Source organism: Eubalaena glacialis, chromosome 15 (assembly GCF_028564815.1).
Source record: "Eubalaena glacialis isolate mEubGla1 chromosome 15, mEubGla1.1.hap2.+ XY, whole genome shotgun sequence".
Lineage (NCBI taxonomy): Eukaryota > Metazoa > Chordata > Mammalia > Artiodactyla > Balaenidae > Eubalaena > Eubalaena glacialis.
This window is the reverse complement of record NC_083730.1, coordinates 82,606,747-82,624,674: the sequence shown is the minus strand read 5'-3', so window position 1 is coordinate 82,624,674 and position 17,928 is coordinate 82,606,747. Positions and strand designations below refer to the sequence as shown.

The 17,928-nt window shown below is 37.1% G+C and overlaps 1 protein-coding gene across 5 annotated transcripts in view; it reads left to right on the top strand.

Annotated features, from left to right (window-relative positions):
* TAOK3 (TAO kinase 3) overlaps positions 1-17,928 on the top strand; it is a 178,190-nt gene that overhangs the window by 139,799 nt on the left and 20,463 nt on the right. For all 5 annotated transcript variants that reach the window (XM_061168997.1, XM_061168996.1, XM_061168994.1 and 2 more), the window contains 3 exons: positions 6,680-6,814; positions 14,632-14,868; positions 16,573-16,701. In XM_061168997.1, the coding sequence (XP_061024980.1) occupies positions 6,680-6,814; positions 14,632-14,868; positions 16,573-16,701 (501 nt within the window). The remainder of the gene's footprint in view (positions 1-6,679; positions 6,815-14,631; positions 14,869-16,572; positions 16,702-17,928) is intronic.

Here is a 17,928-nt window from a genome sequence, read left to right as displayed (position 1 = left end):
AAAGTAGGATCTTAAACTCTCAATAGAAAGTTTTATATAGTGGACTGTAGGAATGAGGAAACTAGTTTAAAGTTCTGTCTGCCACTGTTAGTTTTATTTTACTTCGGACAAGTCACAAACCTCTCTGGGCCTAATTTTCTCCATCTGTAAAATAAGGAGTTGTTCTGTATGATTTCCAAGGTTGCTTCCAGCTCTAAAATTTTGTGCTCAGGAGCAAGCTTCATCCATGCCTCACTCAGGACAAGGTGTACCTTTATCTCCTACATTATGTATTTGGATTCCACTTAAGATTTCACTTGAAAAGCCTTTTTTTCCCTAAAAGCCAGTGCCCGGATCAGTCCCTTCTCAATGTAGATGGGATGGTAGCTACACTGTATTACGTGTAGGTATGGGTAACGTGTTGCTTATGGGATTCTCCAGGAAGCAGAGCTGAGATGGTTTAGCACAGCAGGATCTTGTTTTGTTTTGTTTTGTTTTAATTAGGAAGGCCCTTTGGGGTCAACACCTGTGGGAGGGAAGAGAAAGAAGCAGCACTGGGTAGAGAGCAAAGTTGAACTGAGATGCAGTCCAATGGCAGCCTCAGCCAACCCCTCCAGGGAACTTTGGAGCTAAAATGGCCCTTCAGAGTTGTCCAAACCGGGCCAGAATGGCCAGGGCTAGATCAGTCATTGCATATGCGGAACCTGGGAAGGGTGCAAACTTGGACAAGGCTGCTCTCTCTGCAGCCCGTAGGAGAACTGACAGCCAAAGACGATTGCCGACAACAACTCCTTCCTTAAAGGGGGATCTGGGTGGTGCATTTCTGGGCCTATTGTAATTTGTGACCACAAAGGTTAGAAAAAAAAGCAATCAGTACTGTTTTATGACACATTTTCCAGTTTTGTATTTCTAGAATCTTAGAAAAGCCTATACATCAGTAAATTATCATTTTATAAACAATGTTCTATCCATTATCTCATTATCCCATTTTATTTTCTTTTTAATACTTGTCACTATCTAAAATTATATTATGTACTAATTTATCTATTATTTCATGAGTAGAGTGTAAATTTCATCATGGTTAAAACTATTCTTACCTTGTTCTGCACTATATCTCAACACCTAGAACAGTGCCTGGCACAGCATAGGCTATGAAATGAATAAGTAAATAACTATGGAATGAATGAGGAACAGACAAAAAGTACACAGTGAATGAACTAAATACCAGATACTAAATACCATCCTGTTTTGGTTCACTGAACATAATGGATTAAAAGGGTTAAATAATATTAAATATCTTTATGGTTTGAAAGACTAAAATAAATAGATTTTCTCCAATAATAGTACTCTAGACAATAAGAACATGCTTAATAAATATCAAAATATAAGAATAAGAGTGGAGAATTTTTTTTCCCCACCCTTGACTGTTACAATCAAGACTGCAGACATATCCTAAATTAGTCAAATCATATATATGGCCAGATGACCATTTTATATAGGAAGTGAACTTACTTTTAAAGGCCATGTGTAACTGGTAAGGGCATGGTTTGCAATTAACTGTTCTGCATCCAGAATAAAGATGCCCTGATTTTAAGAGGACAGTTCTATCACAGATCAAGTCCAAAAAATATAAAGTGGGACACTGAAAATTTTCCTTTAATATCAGGATTTCAGGTTACTTCTCTACAATCTTTGCCTCTACTCTGGTCTTTCCCAGGCCCTGAAGGGATCCTAATCTAATCTTCCCTTTGAGCAAGAATGATTTGATAAGTCTAAACGTATATTCTGACAAAATAAACTTTAAGCACTTATTTCTTTTCCCCTTGCTAGTGTTGCCACACTGCTTTTTCCAATAACAAGAATATCACCTCATCTCTAGACTGTTAGCTCCTCGAGGACATCTCTCTTCACGTACCACCTAGATGGGTGTCTGTCACATAGTAAGCACTCAATAAATGTTTTGTGAACTAAAATGAAGATGAACTTTTATAGGACACAACTCTACACCTCAATTCTTGATTATTCATAAATGAGTCCAGGGCAAACTCTTAATCCAGATTAGTTTTTTTTGCTGTAGCCTAGGCTGCCTCTGAGCCTCCACCCTACACCTTAAAACCACTGGGTGTACAGCAGTAGCAAACAGATTTTAATATTGTCCTAAGCAACAAAGTCTATTTTTTTAAATTTTTCAATTAAAAGGTATACTTTTATTTTGTTTAAGTCTAAAATCAATTACTGTTGCTTGCTGCTGCCTTCTATTAATATAGATCACGAGACTTTAATATACTAAAACTCTTTATTAATCAATTTGTTGTTTCCAGTATGCCTAATGAACTCTAGTCATCATGGCCCTCTTTTAGAGATTATTTTTAAAAAATCCTTCTCTTCTAACTCCTAAAGCTTTACTTGACCCTTCCTATTAGTCAATGTTAGTGGGGTTTTTTCTTCCCCCCTCTTTAAAAAAAGAACAGCTTTCACCATTTTCGTGGGAGGAAAAAAAGAGAAATGTCCTTGAGGGGATAGGATGTTCTAGTTTAATTTTCACTGGCTTCAGTGGCCTTTCCTATTATTTTTGCTGAAGAGAGGGGAGGGTTCTTTGACTCTTCAACTCACGTTTGGCAGAGTAAAAGTAAATTAACATGTGAAGGCAATGTTTCTTAAACAGAGCAGTCATACAAAACACCTCTCTATAGTAACATCTTTATCCTCAGCGTTCTGCTAGTCATTTTCTCTCCCTAATAGCTATCCTTCCAGGTGAAGATATCCTTTTCCATCTTCTCGCCTTCCTCTGGCCCCAGCTTTTGATAGCTGTACCTGCTTAGGCAATCATTTAATCATTTTGAACAAAATGAAAGAGATGGTGGGTTTGCTGATCCCTTCTCCACAGCGTGAAAAGTATGGGAACCTATAAAAAGACGTCTCGTCACCAGAAAAAAAGCCATTTTTAGATCCGCTTCCCCCCGCCGCCCCCCTCCCGCCATGTAAAGGTGTGCTTGTGTGTGTGTCACTGTTTTGCGACTTCCTTAGAGTACAGAGTGGCAGGTTTTTATGAAATACAAATTTGAATTCTGTTAAATAATAACAAAGAAAATGTCATTTTTTCAGAATCTCCTCAGACCTATATTCTTGAGCTTATTTATTCAGCAAACATTTTTTGAATGCCCGCAAAGTATCAAGCACTATGCTAGGTGCTGGGAAGGCAGATTTTTCAAACCACATTTACTCTGCCTTCAAAAAGCTCACAGTCTCATGCACAGGCGAGTATAAGTATGATGAGGAGTGTGATAAAGGTATACCCAAAGCATAGCAGAGTCCAGGAGAGTGGTTTCCAAGGTTAATTTCAAGTTAACCTAGAAACTCTGAACAAGTGACCACACCATGAATCCTCATTTCGGAAGCATAAATAGTCAGACGTTTAGGGAAAAACTTCTAAATAAAAGTAAAGCCCTTTGTCCTGGGAATAATAGTAAAGTTTTTAATCTGAAGAAGTTTTACTTTTTATAAAGAAAGGACATTATAAATTTACCAGGTTAACACAGACTTACTTAAAACTGGTCCCCAATTCATATTGGTATTTCAAAGAGCTATTTTGTTCATTCCTGGATGAGAATGTTTTAAGGATAAATTATAAACAAGTCATATATTTTGTCTTGGTAAGGTAGAACATGATATTTGTTCTTAAACTTCTGAAATCATTCTTCAACATCAAAGAAGATGTTGGTCCTCTCATCAACATTTGTAAATCATATGCAGCGGTGCTTAACTGCGTAAAATAGCAAATTCACCCTTTCCAGTATTGATCTTAAAATGTGTTCAGGTCGGAAACTCTGGGAGGCAAGTATAGTCATTTTCAAAGGGGCTGCTACTCAAAGGGGTGATGTAACCAACAGACCACATACCCAGTAAAGCTGATAGTTTAATTTGTTCTTACTTGCTTCTCAAGTCACATTGCCCTCATTTTAAAATTGCTTCATTATTTAAGTTGTCTGCAGAGTTTTGAACTTGTTTTAAGCAATGGTGTTGAATATTTTAAAATTTATTTCCCTATGCACTTGGATATCCACTGTTAGACTAAAATATTGCCTCATCCTGTGGTCTCTTGTATAATATTTGGAGACTTAGTGTTGGTGATCTCTGTTATGAAGCTAGTACAAAAACTAAAAATTCTTTTATAAATTTTTTTTTAATTTTAAGGAGATGCAAGGGATTATACTTTTAGCGTTAGCATTATTTATTATATTTAAAGTAGATTAGAATTTTTGACCTCTTCTCTCAGACTAACTTCTAAAATAGCATTATTTTTTAAATATACCTTAGTGGGTTATTTAATTAGCTACATGTCAACTAAAATCACTATGGTCTCAAGTTTTAATTTTTCCAGTGTATTCCAATAGCCTTGAGTTTAAAAACTTAGCAAATATGATGTGACTTTTAATTTGATAAGCAGGGTCCTAACCTACAAGTGTTAATTTTTATCTGAGAGAAAACAACTAATATTAAAGTTATACATATTTGCATATGAATGTGTTTTGTTTTATTCTGTTATGTGAATAGTGTGGATGCCACAGGTTAACTTTGTAAATCAAGTTATCAAAATTTGAAATTTAGCTGCTGCCACAGCATTGAAGAGCTCCCTCTCAGTAAGTACATTTAGTGTTAGCTAACTAATACTCACCAAAACTCTGACCTGTAAAACCACAGGCCTCTACCTAGCCTATCTCTTCTGATTGCTAGCATTTAGAAGCATCTTGCTTTTCTGGGACTATAATATTAAGTAAGAGCAATTTTGGAGTTAATGTAATTTATTAATAAATATCCAGCAATATGAATGGTAGTAGATCCCAGTGCCTTCCTCTCTAGAACCTTAAACCTAGATGCATAAATCCCACACCTAATCTCTCTTTGCCTGCTGAAATTAGAATTTAGATTTACCAGGAAATAACGTAGAAAATTTTAAATTGACCTATCAAGTATTTTTTTATAAATTTCAAAAATATGGGTTGAGATGCATTTTTAATCTATAGCACTATCTAATAGAACTTTCTGCAGTGATAGAAATTATCTGTATCTGCACTGTTCACTGTGGTAGCCATAGTTAGTGGCTAGCTTGAAACACAGCTGGTGTGACTTAGAAACTGAATTTTACATTTTATTTAATTAAAATATCCATGTGGCTAAAGGGTATCTTATTGGACAGCACAGCGGTAGACTATCCCTTGAATTTGATATATATGTCTTCAGTGGCATTAAAGGTCCCTTCATTATTTGAAAGCAAAATAGACCACAATACAGTAAATTTAAAAAAAAAAATCTCTAAATATAGACATAATGGTAAATACCTTCTCAACATTCTGAAGCATTCTAATTTTATAAAAGGGAAAAGAAAATCAACCCAATGATGAATTTAATCATGGGTCTTCTCTTTTACATAGAAACCTGGATGTAAAATTTAATTTTCCTCAAAGAGTCTATGTGTTTTCAGCATTTTACACTGTATAATAAAATTTTGTATTTTTTAAGCCTTTAATTTTGTTTACTGATGAAGAAAAGAGCAATTATAAAAAATTTCAAATAGTCATGGACAAAATGCAAAATTGACTTCTCACAATGGTTTCTCCTAAAACCCTAGGGCAGTAAGAGAATTAATTTCTCCTTCCCTGTGCTGAACATGTACTATTTGAAAATCCCCCATGGTTGTACATGTTTCTGAGCTATTAATTATTACAGTATCTTTTTTTCTGAAAGGTTAGTGCTGCTTACTGACTGGCCACTCCATCTTTTATCGAGCAAAGCATTGCGCTTTGAAAGCATTTACCCCTTTAAAAGTCATTTCAATTGCATTTAAGAAACATCCATTATTATCTTTCCAGGGAATGTTATTTTTCACTGGGCGTTACAATAAGATTAATCATCTTTGCCTGTCAAGAAGCCCAGACCTGATTAAATCAGTCAAGGACATTAAATTCCAGCTTTACTCACTCTGGTGACCATACCGACATTGAGTTGAGGAAGAATTTGTCAAAGTATCATTTTGTTAAAATTGTATGCCTGTCTCTTTAAATCTAAAAAAAAAAAATCCTTTCAGAAGCTGTAGAGAGAAGGTGCTAGAACTGTGTACGATCATGACTGGAAAGCAGGATCCCTCAGTGACTGCCGAATCTTCCCAGCACAAGATAGAGAGGCAGTCCAGCACAAGCCTACACTGGTTCTAGGCAGAACGATGATCCTACCGAACAGATCTCAAATAAAATTAAATTGAGAAAGCAGATCTTTCAAGGGAATGAGGCGGAGGCTCGCTTTTATGTTAAAAGCCACCAGCATCCTCCTTGCTAGACATGGACATGACATTTTTAAAGGAATTATTTGGTTACAGCGTTTTAAGCAAACTGTTCTAAGGAGTCTGTACATTGCCTTGTTTTTTCTATTCTTTTTTTCTTTTGCATATATGTAATTCTGGAGGTAAAGAAAAAGCCTGCCAGGGATTCAGAAGGCATCCCACTAGCGATCAGCTGACATTCCTAACTGAAGGCTGCAATGTGTTGCTTATTCATTTTGTACCGTGGGAGCTGCGGGGACTAGCAGAGAGCTAAACTATGCATTTCAAACAGCAGTGCTTGTGCAGAAAGAGGGGTGAGAGAGAGGCAGCCGGCGAGGAAAGAGCACAGCTGGACTTTCTCCTTGTTTTTATCCATTTCTGCAGGATCATGTATTCATAAGGGATGAGGCGGGCCACGGCGATCCCAGGCCTGAGCCGCGGCCTACCCAGTCAGTTCAGAGCCAGGCCCTCCACTACCGGAACAGAGAGCGCTTTGCCACGATCAAATCAGCATCTTTGGTAAGCAAACACCCCTCTACCCACCTTCCCTTCCTTCCCCTCCTCCCCATCTGGCAGCCTCTCGCCCTCCCTGAGCCTCTCTCGGCTTCATGGATGGGAGGAAAGGAGTCAAGAATGTTTTCTCCCTCCTAATAATTTTATTCATTTTAGAAAAAAATTTGTTGGCATAGCAACCTGATCTCAGATATTTTAGCATTGTCTATGGCATGGGAAAAAAAACCCTTTGTGTGTGTGTGTGTGTGTGTGTGTGTGTGTGTGTGTATTTATATATGCTGTATGTGCAAAATAAAAGGCCTTTGAGATGAAGTTGCTAATCTGTCCAATTTTGTAAAAGCTATTTGTCTTTTCATTGAAATAATAATGCTAAAAAAATATTTTAAAGGTATTTGATGTGTGTGTGTGTGTGTGCAGAGCACTATGATTCTTTTTGTATAGTTACCTGTGTGTCTATAATGTGTACACACACATCAAAAGATAAAACAATTTTTTTTAATATATGGTTGCTGGCTAATGTATATAATTGTAGGAAATAAGGTACTTGCTTCCCAGGGATGGATTGCTGGTCTGTCTGGTTCATTCATTTATTTATTGCAACAATGGTAGTGGCTGCACTTCCCCGTTTAACCCCTGAAGAATTTCCTGGCACCGATAAAGCAAGAAGGGCTTTGTAGGAGATGGTAGGGATGGTTGTGGAAGAAAAGATACTGTAGGATCCTTCAGCATTTTTACTATTGCAAATGTGATTGCTGGATGCCCTTGTAGTAGCAAAAGGGGTGTGTGCTGGAAGAGTTAGTTTTCATGCCTCCGCCCCTTGGCCCCCCACGCGTGCGCGTGCGCACTCACACACACACACACACACACACACACACACACATCGTTTCATCCTTGGCACTCTAAACTCTCTTTAATCATTTGCTTCTGAATCTCACTTCTCAGCCAAAAAATTATTGAAATATTAGTTGTTTTGCTCAAATTGATGTTAGAGGTCACATGGGCAGGAAGAGTTAGTGTACACTGCCTGGCTATTACATTTAGAACCTATGATGACATCATCCAAGGCCGACCCAGAAATGATTATTTTTCTTATCCTATTTTTAAAATCTGATTTCCACTTTTATTTCTCAAGTGTTTTAAAGGCTTCATTTATCTTTGGGATTGATAATGGTTTATAATTTTTAAAAACCCAAATATAAGGAAAATGGAAGTTAAAGCACCTACATATTGCTATGCCTGCTGCTGTCTAAAAGCAAGCAATTTAATTTAGACTGCTTACAAATAAGCCTGGCTTTAAGTTCCTTTGTATAGAAGTTTCTTGTATTCTCTTCAATGGACAATTTTTCATTTTAAATGCATGCCATGCTGTGTAATGGCGATCTTAAAATGTCCACTATGTATTTGCTAATGATTATTAAGTACCTACAAAGCATGCTTTTGAGTCTAAATAAAGCATCATGAAATTATTGAATAATAAATACCTTCATACCATGATATCTGACAAAAGAAGAAATATGGTGTGTTTAGAATATGACTACTTACCACTGACTCTTGTGAGACTTGTACCTTTATCCAGACCTGTGCATGTTGAAATGAGAGGAGAAATGAACAGCCACTGAGACTCAGAGCACCATAAGCAGGTTTTGAATGTGAAGCAGACATTGTATGTGGATTTTCCCCCTCTGGGACAGGTTCTCTTCTTTTCTCACTTGCCACACCCTCATTCCCACATCGTATATTCATGACCTCTCCTGCCGCCCAGGAAGATCACTACTGCCATGCCAGAATGGTCTCACGCTCGCATTTGTGAACTCACCCAGGCTCCTCTGTGTGTATATCAGCCATCACAGTCTCCCTCTCTGTGAATGATGAAAGCTGCTTCCCTACTAGGCTATCTCAGGGCCACAGGCAAAGTCCTCAGGTACCCCTCTGAATCCTACAGGCTTCGTAGTGCCCATCCAGAGAACAGCTGGAATCAGTCTCTCTGAGGGACTTTTGATTTGCTAAAAGGCCCCTGCACCTATATTAAGTTAAAAACAGAATGGCTGATAGGCTGTTGCTGTAGCCACAAAATAAGGTGTTTTATGTGTAAAATCTTCTCCAAATGTGATGCTTTGGGAGTCACAGTGGGATTGATGCAAGTTTATCAGCGTTCAGTGGTATTTGTATTTAACAGTTTTTAGGGAGAAAAAGATTAATGAAAGGGAAAAATGGTATGGTTTTGAGTCGTTCCATGTCCCATTTTGGACAATCTAACTGTTGGTTAAGATAAACAGTTGTGGATATTTTAATATATATTATTGAGTACTACAGTTCTACTACCCATCATATTATTTGTTTTAAAGGCTAATTCCAATAGGAATATATAAATCAGGACACTGGAACATCAAAAAGAAGTATCTAATTTTTAAAAACTTATCTCAACCCTTATTGTTTTCCGTGGACCCCTGCTCAAATGAGAAAGTCTAAAATTACTTAAAATGACATAAAAGTAGGAACAAGATCGTGGAAAAATGAAAGTCCAGGGTACTGAATAATCAAGTCATTGTTGAAACCTCACTTCTTACAGTTAGTAGCAATAAAATATTGATTTATTTATTTTGGTTTTACTCTTTCTTTATAACCTACCAGCAGCAGTGCTAAGAAACCATAGAGTGATCCAAAAGTGAACAGCAAAAAGAAAAAGAATTTAGAAATTAATTTTTCAATTACTAGATAATAAGTGATATGTGTATATTTTAAAGAGACTTGCAAACTGACAAAAAAATTGCAATTCCTCAAATTTGTTATATCAGCCTACCTCTTCTACATAAACCTAAAAGAAGCCTAGCTCTGTGGTTTTTCCACTTATCATTTATTTCTACATTGTGCTTTTGAATGGAGCTATTGACAAATATATTAAGCCAATGGGCTACAGGCTTTTACTGCTGATGTTTTTATTATTTTGGCACCTTAAAACTGAGATTTTTTATGTTATTATGCACTGTTGCACAATTACATTTGTAACAAAGGACCTTCATACCAGAGGAAACCCTGAGGAAACTTTAGAATTTTATATATATATATATGTGTGTGTATATATATACATATATATTATAATAATTTAAGGGCAGAGATTATTGACCTTATTTTGAAAAATTAGGGAAAGGAAGGGCATTTCATGGAATCTCTTTTACTTTATCCTTTCTTTTTCTTCTTCTGTTTGAAAGTTCACATTGGGCTGATATGTTATATGAGGAAAGGAGTTGTTTATATAGTTCTTTGGAATTACTACTCATCTGACTTCTTGGGCTTTTGAGATGTGCCTTCCTTGAGTTTTTATTGTTGGTGAATGGAGATCCTAACATTTTAATTAGATTAGTGACCCATGGGAGTGTTTTCAGCTATTGTTACATCTGATGTCATTTCCTAAAATTTCATAGTGTCCTGGGTCACTGGCACTTCCCATAGTAGATGTTACTATAGAGAGCACCAAGGCCATATCTATAAGACAGTTCAGCTTCTGGCCTTGTAAAGGAATTCTCACTAGAATGCAGTGGTCTTACTACACGTGTGAATTTATGTTAGAATGCACATTAGGGAGAGGGGCATGAAACTCTTAATTTCTAATACCAAGAAAGCATGTAAGAGAAAATTATTATTGTTCTATCCATTCAAATATAGATTCTTTGGCTTTACCAGATTCAATAGAAAAGCTCATATAAAAATGGAATCTTCACTTGCTTTTTAAAAATGTAACATAATCATTGAGCTAATTGTGAAATTGTATACCTAAATGAGTCTGATAGACAAGCATAAAAATATTAGAGCCTCAGCAGTAAATGCTAGTGTTTCACCTCTCATGTGCCCTGCTGTTCTGTTTCTAAATGCTTGAAAATGTGTTCTCTCCCTGAATAGTGTACCAGAGGCTGCTTATCAGAGTATTGCATATCTCCTCTTTCCTTATTCTTGGCTTTTTAATCGCACTAAGATCATTGCTGATACTATTTTTCACTTGTGCTACTGCCCAACCCACATGACCAAAGTCTCTCAATAAACGGGTTGAATGTATGAATGAATGAATGAATGAAGTCTCTTCCAGTCCTGTTATCACAGGAGAATTTGGATTTATAAGTGTGCATTTCAGAGTTGCTCATGTCAGTTTTTCTGTGTAAGGCAGAATTGCCTGGATCAGTCATTACTTTTATTATGAATTTAAAACATTTTTTCCCTAGGTGTTCTAAAGAGTGGAATGTCAAATTTCTAATGCCAAAATGTGACTCATTGTATTCTTTTTAAGAACTTGCTATAAATTTTATTTGTTCTAAGTGCTGAGGTAGCCAGTTTTATCATATGCATTATTTTGATTCTTACACATAACTAATCTTATAAGTTGACTTTGATCTCTTAAGAGGGTAACATTATCAGCCACTCTCCTCCTCTTTTATCTTCAGTAATTTGCTTGTTAGCCTTCTAGTGCAGTGTTCTGTACTTGGTAGGCATACAGTACACTTTGGATGAAGTGGTTTGTTTTAGGGCCAAATTTTGCTGGAATTAAGTAGGGTAGAATGCAATGGATGTAGAAACTTTCTGAAAAAAGTTCAGCCTTCCTTTGTGGTTCTTTATTTTTATATATTATTCCAGGTATATGAAATAGTTAATTCAGAGTCTGAAATTACATATACTTGTAATCCACAACCCGGATATAAGTACAGTTTTATTGTTAAACTGGCCTTTCTCTTGGATCCACTTCTGGTCTATGTCCCCATCACCAGAAATGCTTAGTTGAGGGGGGACAGGAACCTGTTTCTCTTAGCTTGGCAGAAGAAGGAAACCAACCCATATCGAACATCTCCTATGTGTCAGACACCTTGCTAGGCACAAGTGTTATCTCATCATAGCAATAGCTCCTCTTCAAGATTTTGAGAGATTTCAAGAAGTTATATGTAATTTGCCCAAGATCAGTTATATAGTGAGGGATGGAATGAGATTTGTCTCCTAGCAACCTACTAAGTGTGGCAAGATGATGCTGCCCATTTTTCGTTGATCACATTTTTGAGACTACCATTGTAAAAGCCAGTCACTACATTTCTATAAGTTCCTCAAATTTTTAGAGTTATTCAGTTTGTAATTTAGACTTAACTCTCTCCAGCACTCACTTTTTTGGGTGTTTGATTTCCTCTATTACTTTTTAACAGAAAGCTTCATTTCTTTTCTGCCTTGGTGATGTGAATTTCCTCAGGCAATTCAAGAGCCTAGGACCTTAGTTCAAATCCCAGGCTTTATAAAAATTAAAGAGGTAAATTACATGTGAAAGCACATTGTGTAAACCATAAAGCATGATTAAAATCATGAGCTATTTTTAATTCTGTTGACCAAATAGCGTATTCATAAGACATGAAGTATAAACTTAAAACTCACATGGTATACATAACTGTATAATAATATATTTTTATATATTTCATGTTAGGCTTCATGAACAAACTGTTGTTATACTTTTATTTAAATTCATCTATCTAGCTTGAGCATGGAATTCTAAAACTCAGTATCTCTAAATGTACCTAGAAAGACAATTACTTTGAAACTTAGAAATTATAGTTGTAACAAATGAAAGGTGATACATTACGAGTTTAAGAAAGTGATTATGGGAAGCATTCTCATTTACAAGCAAAATGTCTTTCCTGGCATTCAGTGCTGTACAATGATAGCATGGTGAGCTTGTGATTTGTCTCTGCCACATGCTTGTATGATCTGGTATGCGTAGGACCACCCTCTTCACAGGGACTCACCCACCAATTAGGATAGAAAATGTTCTTGACACAAGTCATTTCCATTTTATCTTGGGGCTGCCTGGTTTAAGGAAATGGCCATCCTGAGAATATTTTATCGACCACAAGCCAGTCAAACATTCTGCTGGCAAATTTTAAATGTGTCATGATGGCTGTAGAGTGTGCCATGCCTCAGCTTTGGGAATCTGATTAAAGAAGGGATGCTCAAATAAGAAAAAATAAGTTTATGGGGAAAACACATCTCAAACCCATTACCCAAGAACAGACACTTTACTGCCATATTTGTCTGAAAAAGAAGTGAATGCAAAAAGGACTAAATGGTATCCTTTCTGTGATTGGAATTTTTTTTCCCTGTAATTGAACTTCAGAAAGGCACAAGTATGAGAAAGTGAAACACATGCATTGTTTCAAACTACTTCCTCCTTTTATCATGAAATAAGTACTTAAAAAAAAAACATGTTATAATGATGACAAAACATTATTATTTTCTTTAGAGTGTTAGGTGCCTCTTTGGTGATGCTATCCCTTTTTTTTTTTTCTTTGTCTTGAAGTATCTTCTGTTCTTACTCCTCATCCTTAAAGAAGATTGTCCTTTAGAAAAGAGAAATGAATATAAGAAACCTAGTGTTAGGTTCAGCTGGAAAGGTTTCAAAGTTCGGCTTATGTTTAATGGTATACTTTGATAATACTATCCAGTTACAGAATAGTACTCTCTTGATAGTAAGGACTCAGTCTAGTATGCAGGGATACCTTCTAAAAAGAGCAAAGAAACAAACTGTTCTTTGTACAAAATGCACTTTGACCCACAAACTGAAAATAGTAGAAAGAATTAATAGCAGCATGAAAATTTCCAGTAAAACTTGTTTGAGGGTTAGGTTGGGGAGAAGTGTCTGATAGTAGTAGATCAGAGTGACTGAATTACTTAGTGTAAAACAAAACTAAAGTGATAATTGTGTAATTAAGGTTTTCTACTAAAATAGGGATGATTAGAAGGAAGTGAACAGGACAATAATGAGGGGTCGTAAATTAAAGAAAGGACTGGAAAATCAGAAAAGGTTTAATAGAAAGAAACAAGAGATGCCGAAATTTACATTTGCAATCTTCAGTTTGTTGGATATTCACTTGAGAATGGGTTAAGGAAAAATTACTAAGGAAAGTAACCATCCAAAAATCATAGAAATCTTTTCTCCTCTTTAGGAGACCACGTGAGTGTATATAATTTGTTAATATCGCTTTTGTGGGGAAGGGGAGAAAGGAGACAGATGATTTAAAAGGAGAGAGCTCGCTCTCACTCTTGCTCAGTTCATGTTAAGAATCGGAAACAAATCTTGTTCAAACTATTTTAAAGGATATTCAAGATTCCTATGACTGTTAGAGACGTGATCTTTAAAAAGAAACAAATAAGCAATATGCTATAGTGCAGCGCTTCCCAACCAGAGGGATTTTGCCCTCCAGGGGACATTTGGCAATGTCTACAGACATTTTTAATATTGTCTTGACTTGGGACATGCTACCGGCATCTGGTGGGTAGGCCAGGGATGCTGCTAAAAATCGTACAATGCACAAGATAGCCTCTCAAAACCAAGAATTATCTGGCTGTTGTCAGTAGTGCCAAGGTTGACAAATCCTGGTGTAGTGGAAATAGCATGGCTCTGGAATCAGACAGAAATGGGTCTGCATCCTAGCTCTAATGCTTATTAGCTATGTGACCTTCAGGATATACATTATGATATATCAAAAATGTGTAAATATATTTTGGCTGAATGAATATATTAATTCCCTTAAGTCTCAATTTCTTCATCTATAAAATGGTGATGTTAACACCTACCTTGTGAGTGAATAGAATGAATAAGTGAATGAGATGGTTTGTAAGATTAGAGATAATATAAAGAGCACCCAACTCAGTGCCTGGTACATGTGAGTGTTCAGGAAATGGTAATTAAATTGATGGTGACAGTGAGAAATAAAATTATGCCAGAGGGTCCTTCTGCTTTGCCTGAAAGTTTCTCTTCCACGAATCTGGTTACCTGAGTTCTGTTCCCCAACCCAAACCAGGTTACACGACAGATCCATGAGCATGAGCAGGAGAACGAGTTGCGGGAACAGATGTCAGGTTATAAGCGGATGCGGCGCCAGCACCAGAAGCAGCTGATCGCCCTGGAGAATAAGCTGAAGGCTGAGATGGACGAGCACCGCCTCAAGCTGCAGAAGGAGGTGGAGACACATGCCAACAACTCGTCCATCGAGCTGGAGAAGCTGGCCAAGAAGCAAGTGGCTACCATAGAAAAGGAGGTCAGTATGCGCACACATGCCCTCCTGCCACAGCCAAGCCAAGCATGTTCCAGTCAGCAGCATCCTGTGAGCTGGAGCCGGGAGTGGTGTGCTTTTTGGGGATGGAGGGACAGTACTGCTTTGGGGAAGGGGGTCCAGGTTTTATGGGGCTACTTAAAATTGTCATTAAAAGTTAAAAGAGTAACTGAAAGTATATATTGCATTCTTATCCATTCAGATATATTCTGAGCATCAGTCCCCTGATGGGGGTGTGATACACATAAAAAGAACCAAAATGCTTCTATCCTATGGAAACTTGCACCACTCAGGTCTGTTACTGTGCCTGCCTCACCCACAGTCCTCTTCAAAAGAAAACTGCTCTACAAATAGTCCCTTTTAGTGGCGATAATCCCTGCCTACAGCTGATTGGACTAGGGATAGGCACCTGACCAATGGCAGCAAGTAATTGATCTGGCTACTGCTTGGGTCTTCTAGGGACCATCTCTCTTCCCCATCCAGGTTCTAAACTAATTTTAAAAACAGACAAGAAGGTAATGCAGATTGAGTCAAAATATCACTTTATTACTGATAAATATTAGATAGGAGAAGTGATTTATATCTGAATGGAAACAGGCCTAATAATACTGAACAAAATTAAACAGACTTGCCCACCTAGGCACTGGCAGTGCTAAACCAGTCGCCTTCCCCACCCCCACCCCCCATGAGACTTACATAGTATGGAAAAGCAGGGGTGAATCTGTGCTCCCTGGGGATGGAGTGGCTGGGGACAGGGTGCCAGGAGTGTTTCAGTAATTACGCTCTCTCTCTATGTGGAAGGAAACATCAGAATTGTAGAAGCATTCCCCCAAACAGTCATCAATCTGTGAGGCAGTCTGGCATGAAAACCTCTGCCCAAACAGGGACGATGTTGATTAAATAAACCAGTCAGAGTCTTTCTTGGGAATTTGATTTGGTAAATATGTGGAAAGAATTGTTCATAATGGAAAAGTTGTTGCTAATAGAAGCTAAAGGTAAAAAGATACATAGAAAGAACCATAAAGCATACTTCTCTCTATTCCCTAAGTATCTCATCGTACATATGTGCTTCGTCTAGATGGTTCCCTGAAACTTAGATTTGGTCGCTTTCTTTTGATTGGGTTATCTTTTGTTTGGTCTGTTTTCTATCCATTTAGGAGCCCCCAAAATGTCCTGATATCCAACTATTGTGGATTATAGCAGATGCCTCAGAAAGCAAAATGTCATTAACTTTGCCGATTATACTAAAGATGACCCCATTCAAAAATCTGATAGTTGAAATAACCAATTAAAGACTTAAATTCTTGGAAAAAAACTGGCCAGTCATCGTTATTTATCCATTTTTATAATTTAACCCTTAGGCTACCAACAATACAATAAAAATCTTTTATTATAATCCTTAGTTCACCTTTTATACCATGTATTTTGTATGTGTTCAGTAAAACATGTTTATGGTTTATCTTCATGTTTTTCCCATAATTGGGAATATATTTTTCACTGGTAAAAATTTCAATTTTTTTTTTCTTGTCTGTTTAAGATACAGGAGAATCAAATCAGGCATTTACTTATCTGTGTTTTAATTGTTTGTTCAAAAATACTTTTGGACTCTTTTAATGCATTCGAGAATATAGACAGCTGAATTCTGTGTGAAGAACAATTCATACTGTATTACATTTGTTATTTTATCAGGCAAAGGTAGCTGCAGCAGATGAGAAGAAGTTCCAGCAACAGATCTTGGCCCAGCAGAAGAAAGACTTGACAACTTTCTTAGAAAGTCAGAAGAAGCAATATAAGATTTGTAAGGAAAAAATAAAAGAGGTAAGAATACCGATATTTTGTTAGTCATCAAGTTGCCATTAGAATGGCTGGAACTTAAAATTGATTCATCTTACATTGTGATCAATAGTGTAACCCATTGATTCTCAAACTTTCCAGTAGAATCACCTGAAGTGGTTATTAAAACAGATTGCTAACCCACCACTAAATTTTCTGATGCAATGGATGTGGGGTGAAGTTTGAAATGTGCATTTCTAACAAGTTCCCACGTGATGCTGATGGTGCTGGTCCACGCACCACACTTCAGGAACCATTGGCCTAACTCTAAACCATTCATGCCTACTTCTGGTTTGTTCTCCACACTTCAGCCTGTGGTCTTTTCAAACCATGAGTCTCATCATATCACTTCATGATTTTAATATTCATTGGCTTCCCATTGCTCTTAGGATAGATCAAAATACTAGAAGTCCATATGTGGTCAGCTACCAGCCTCCCCTCCACTCTCATCTCACACCAACGTTCCCCCAACCTGCTTACCCCGCCCCTGACTTAGTGCTGCTTCTGCCACTGTGGTCACTTTTGGTTCCTCAAACGCGTCAAGCTCTGACCTTCTCCACGGTCTTTGCTCACACTCTTTCTTCCACCAGGGTGCTCTCCCCACCCCCACTTCCAGTCCCTTCCCAACCTCCTTGTAAGACTAAGGATTGTTTATTAGTACCATAACTTAAATTTCACTTCCCCAGGGAAGCCTTTCCTTGACTGCCTTGACCAAGACAGGTGCTTCTGGTTTTACAACACTAATTTTCAATCATATATATATGATTGGAAAAAATATATATATTTTTTAGTGATTATTTGAGCTATTTTACCCTACTAGACAGTAAGCAATAAGAGAAAAGACCATGTCTTTTTTTTTTTTTCTTTTTTTGGCTCATGACTGTAGCCCTGTGTCTGGTACATGTGAATATTTGATAAATGAGTGACTGATTCTTGACTGTTTGGTTGAAGACCTCTAGTGGACTTAGAGAGTCCCCTTGAGGAATTGCAGTTTGATCTGAAAGCTCAAATTTCTTCACTTCTCCTTTTACCAGTACTTACAGGTGAATTGCCTGCAGTTCCATAGACTTTCCTCCTCATGAGACTTAGGACTTCTTATTTGTGGACTAATAGTGTATTAAGGTTTAATAGAATTCAGATGGGACATTAATTTAGTGTATGAAATCATTCATTTGAGCTCATATTCTAAGTTAACAATATGGGACTTAGCAA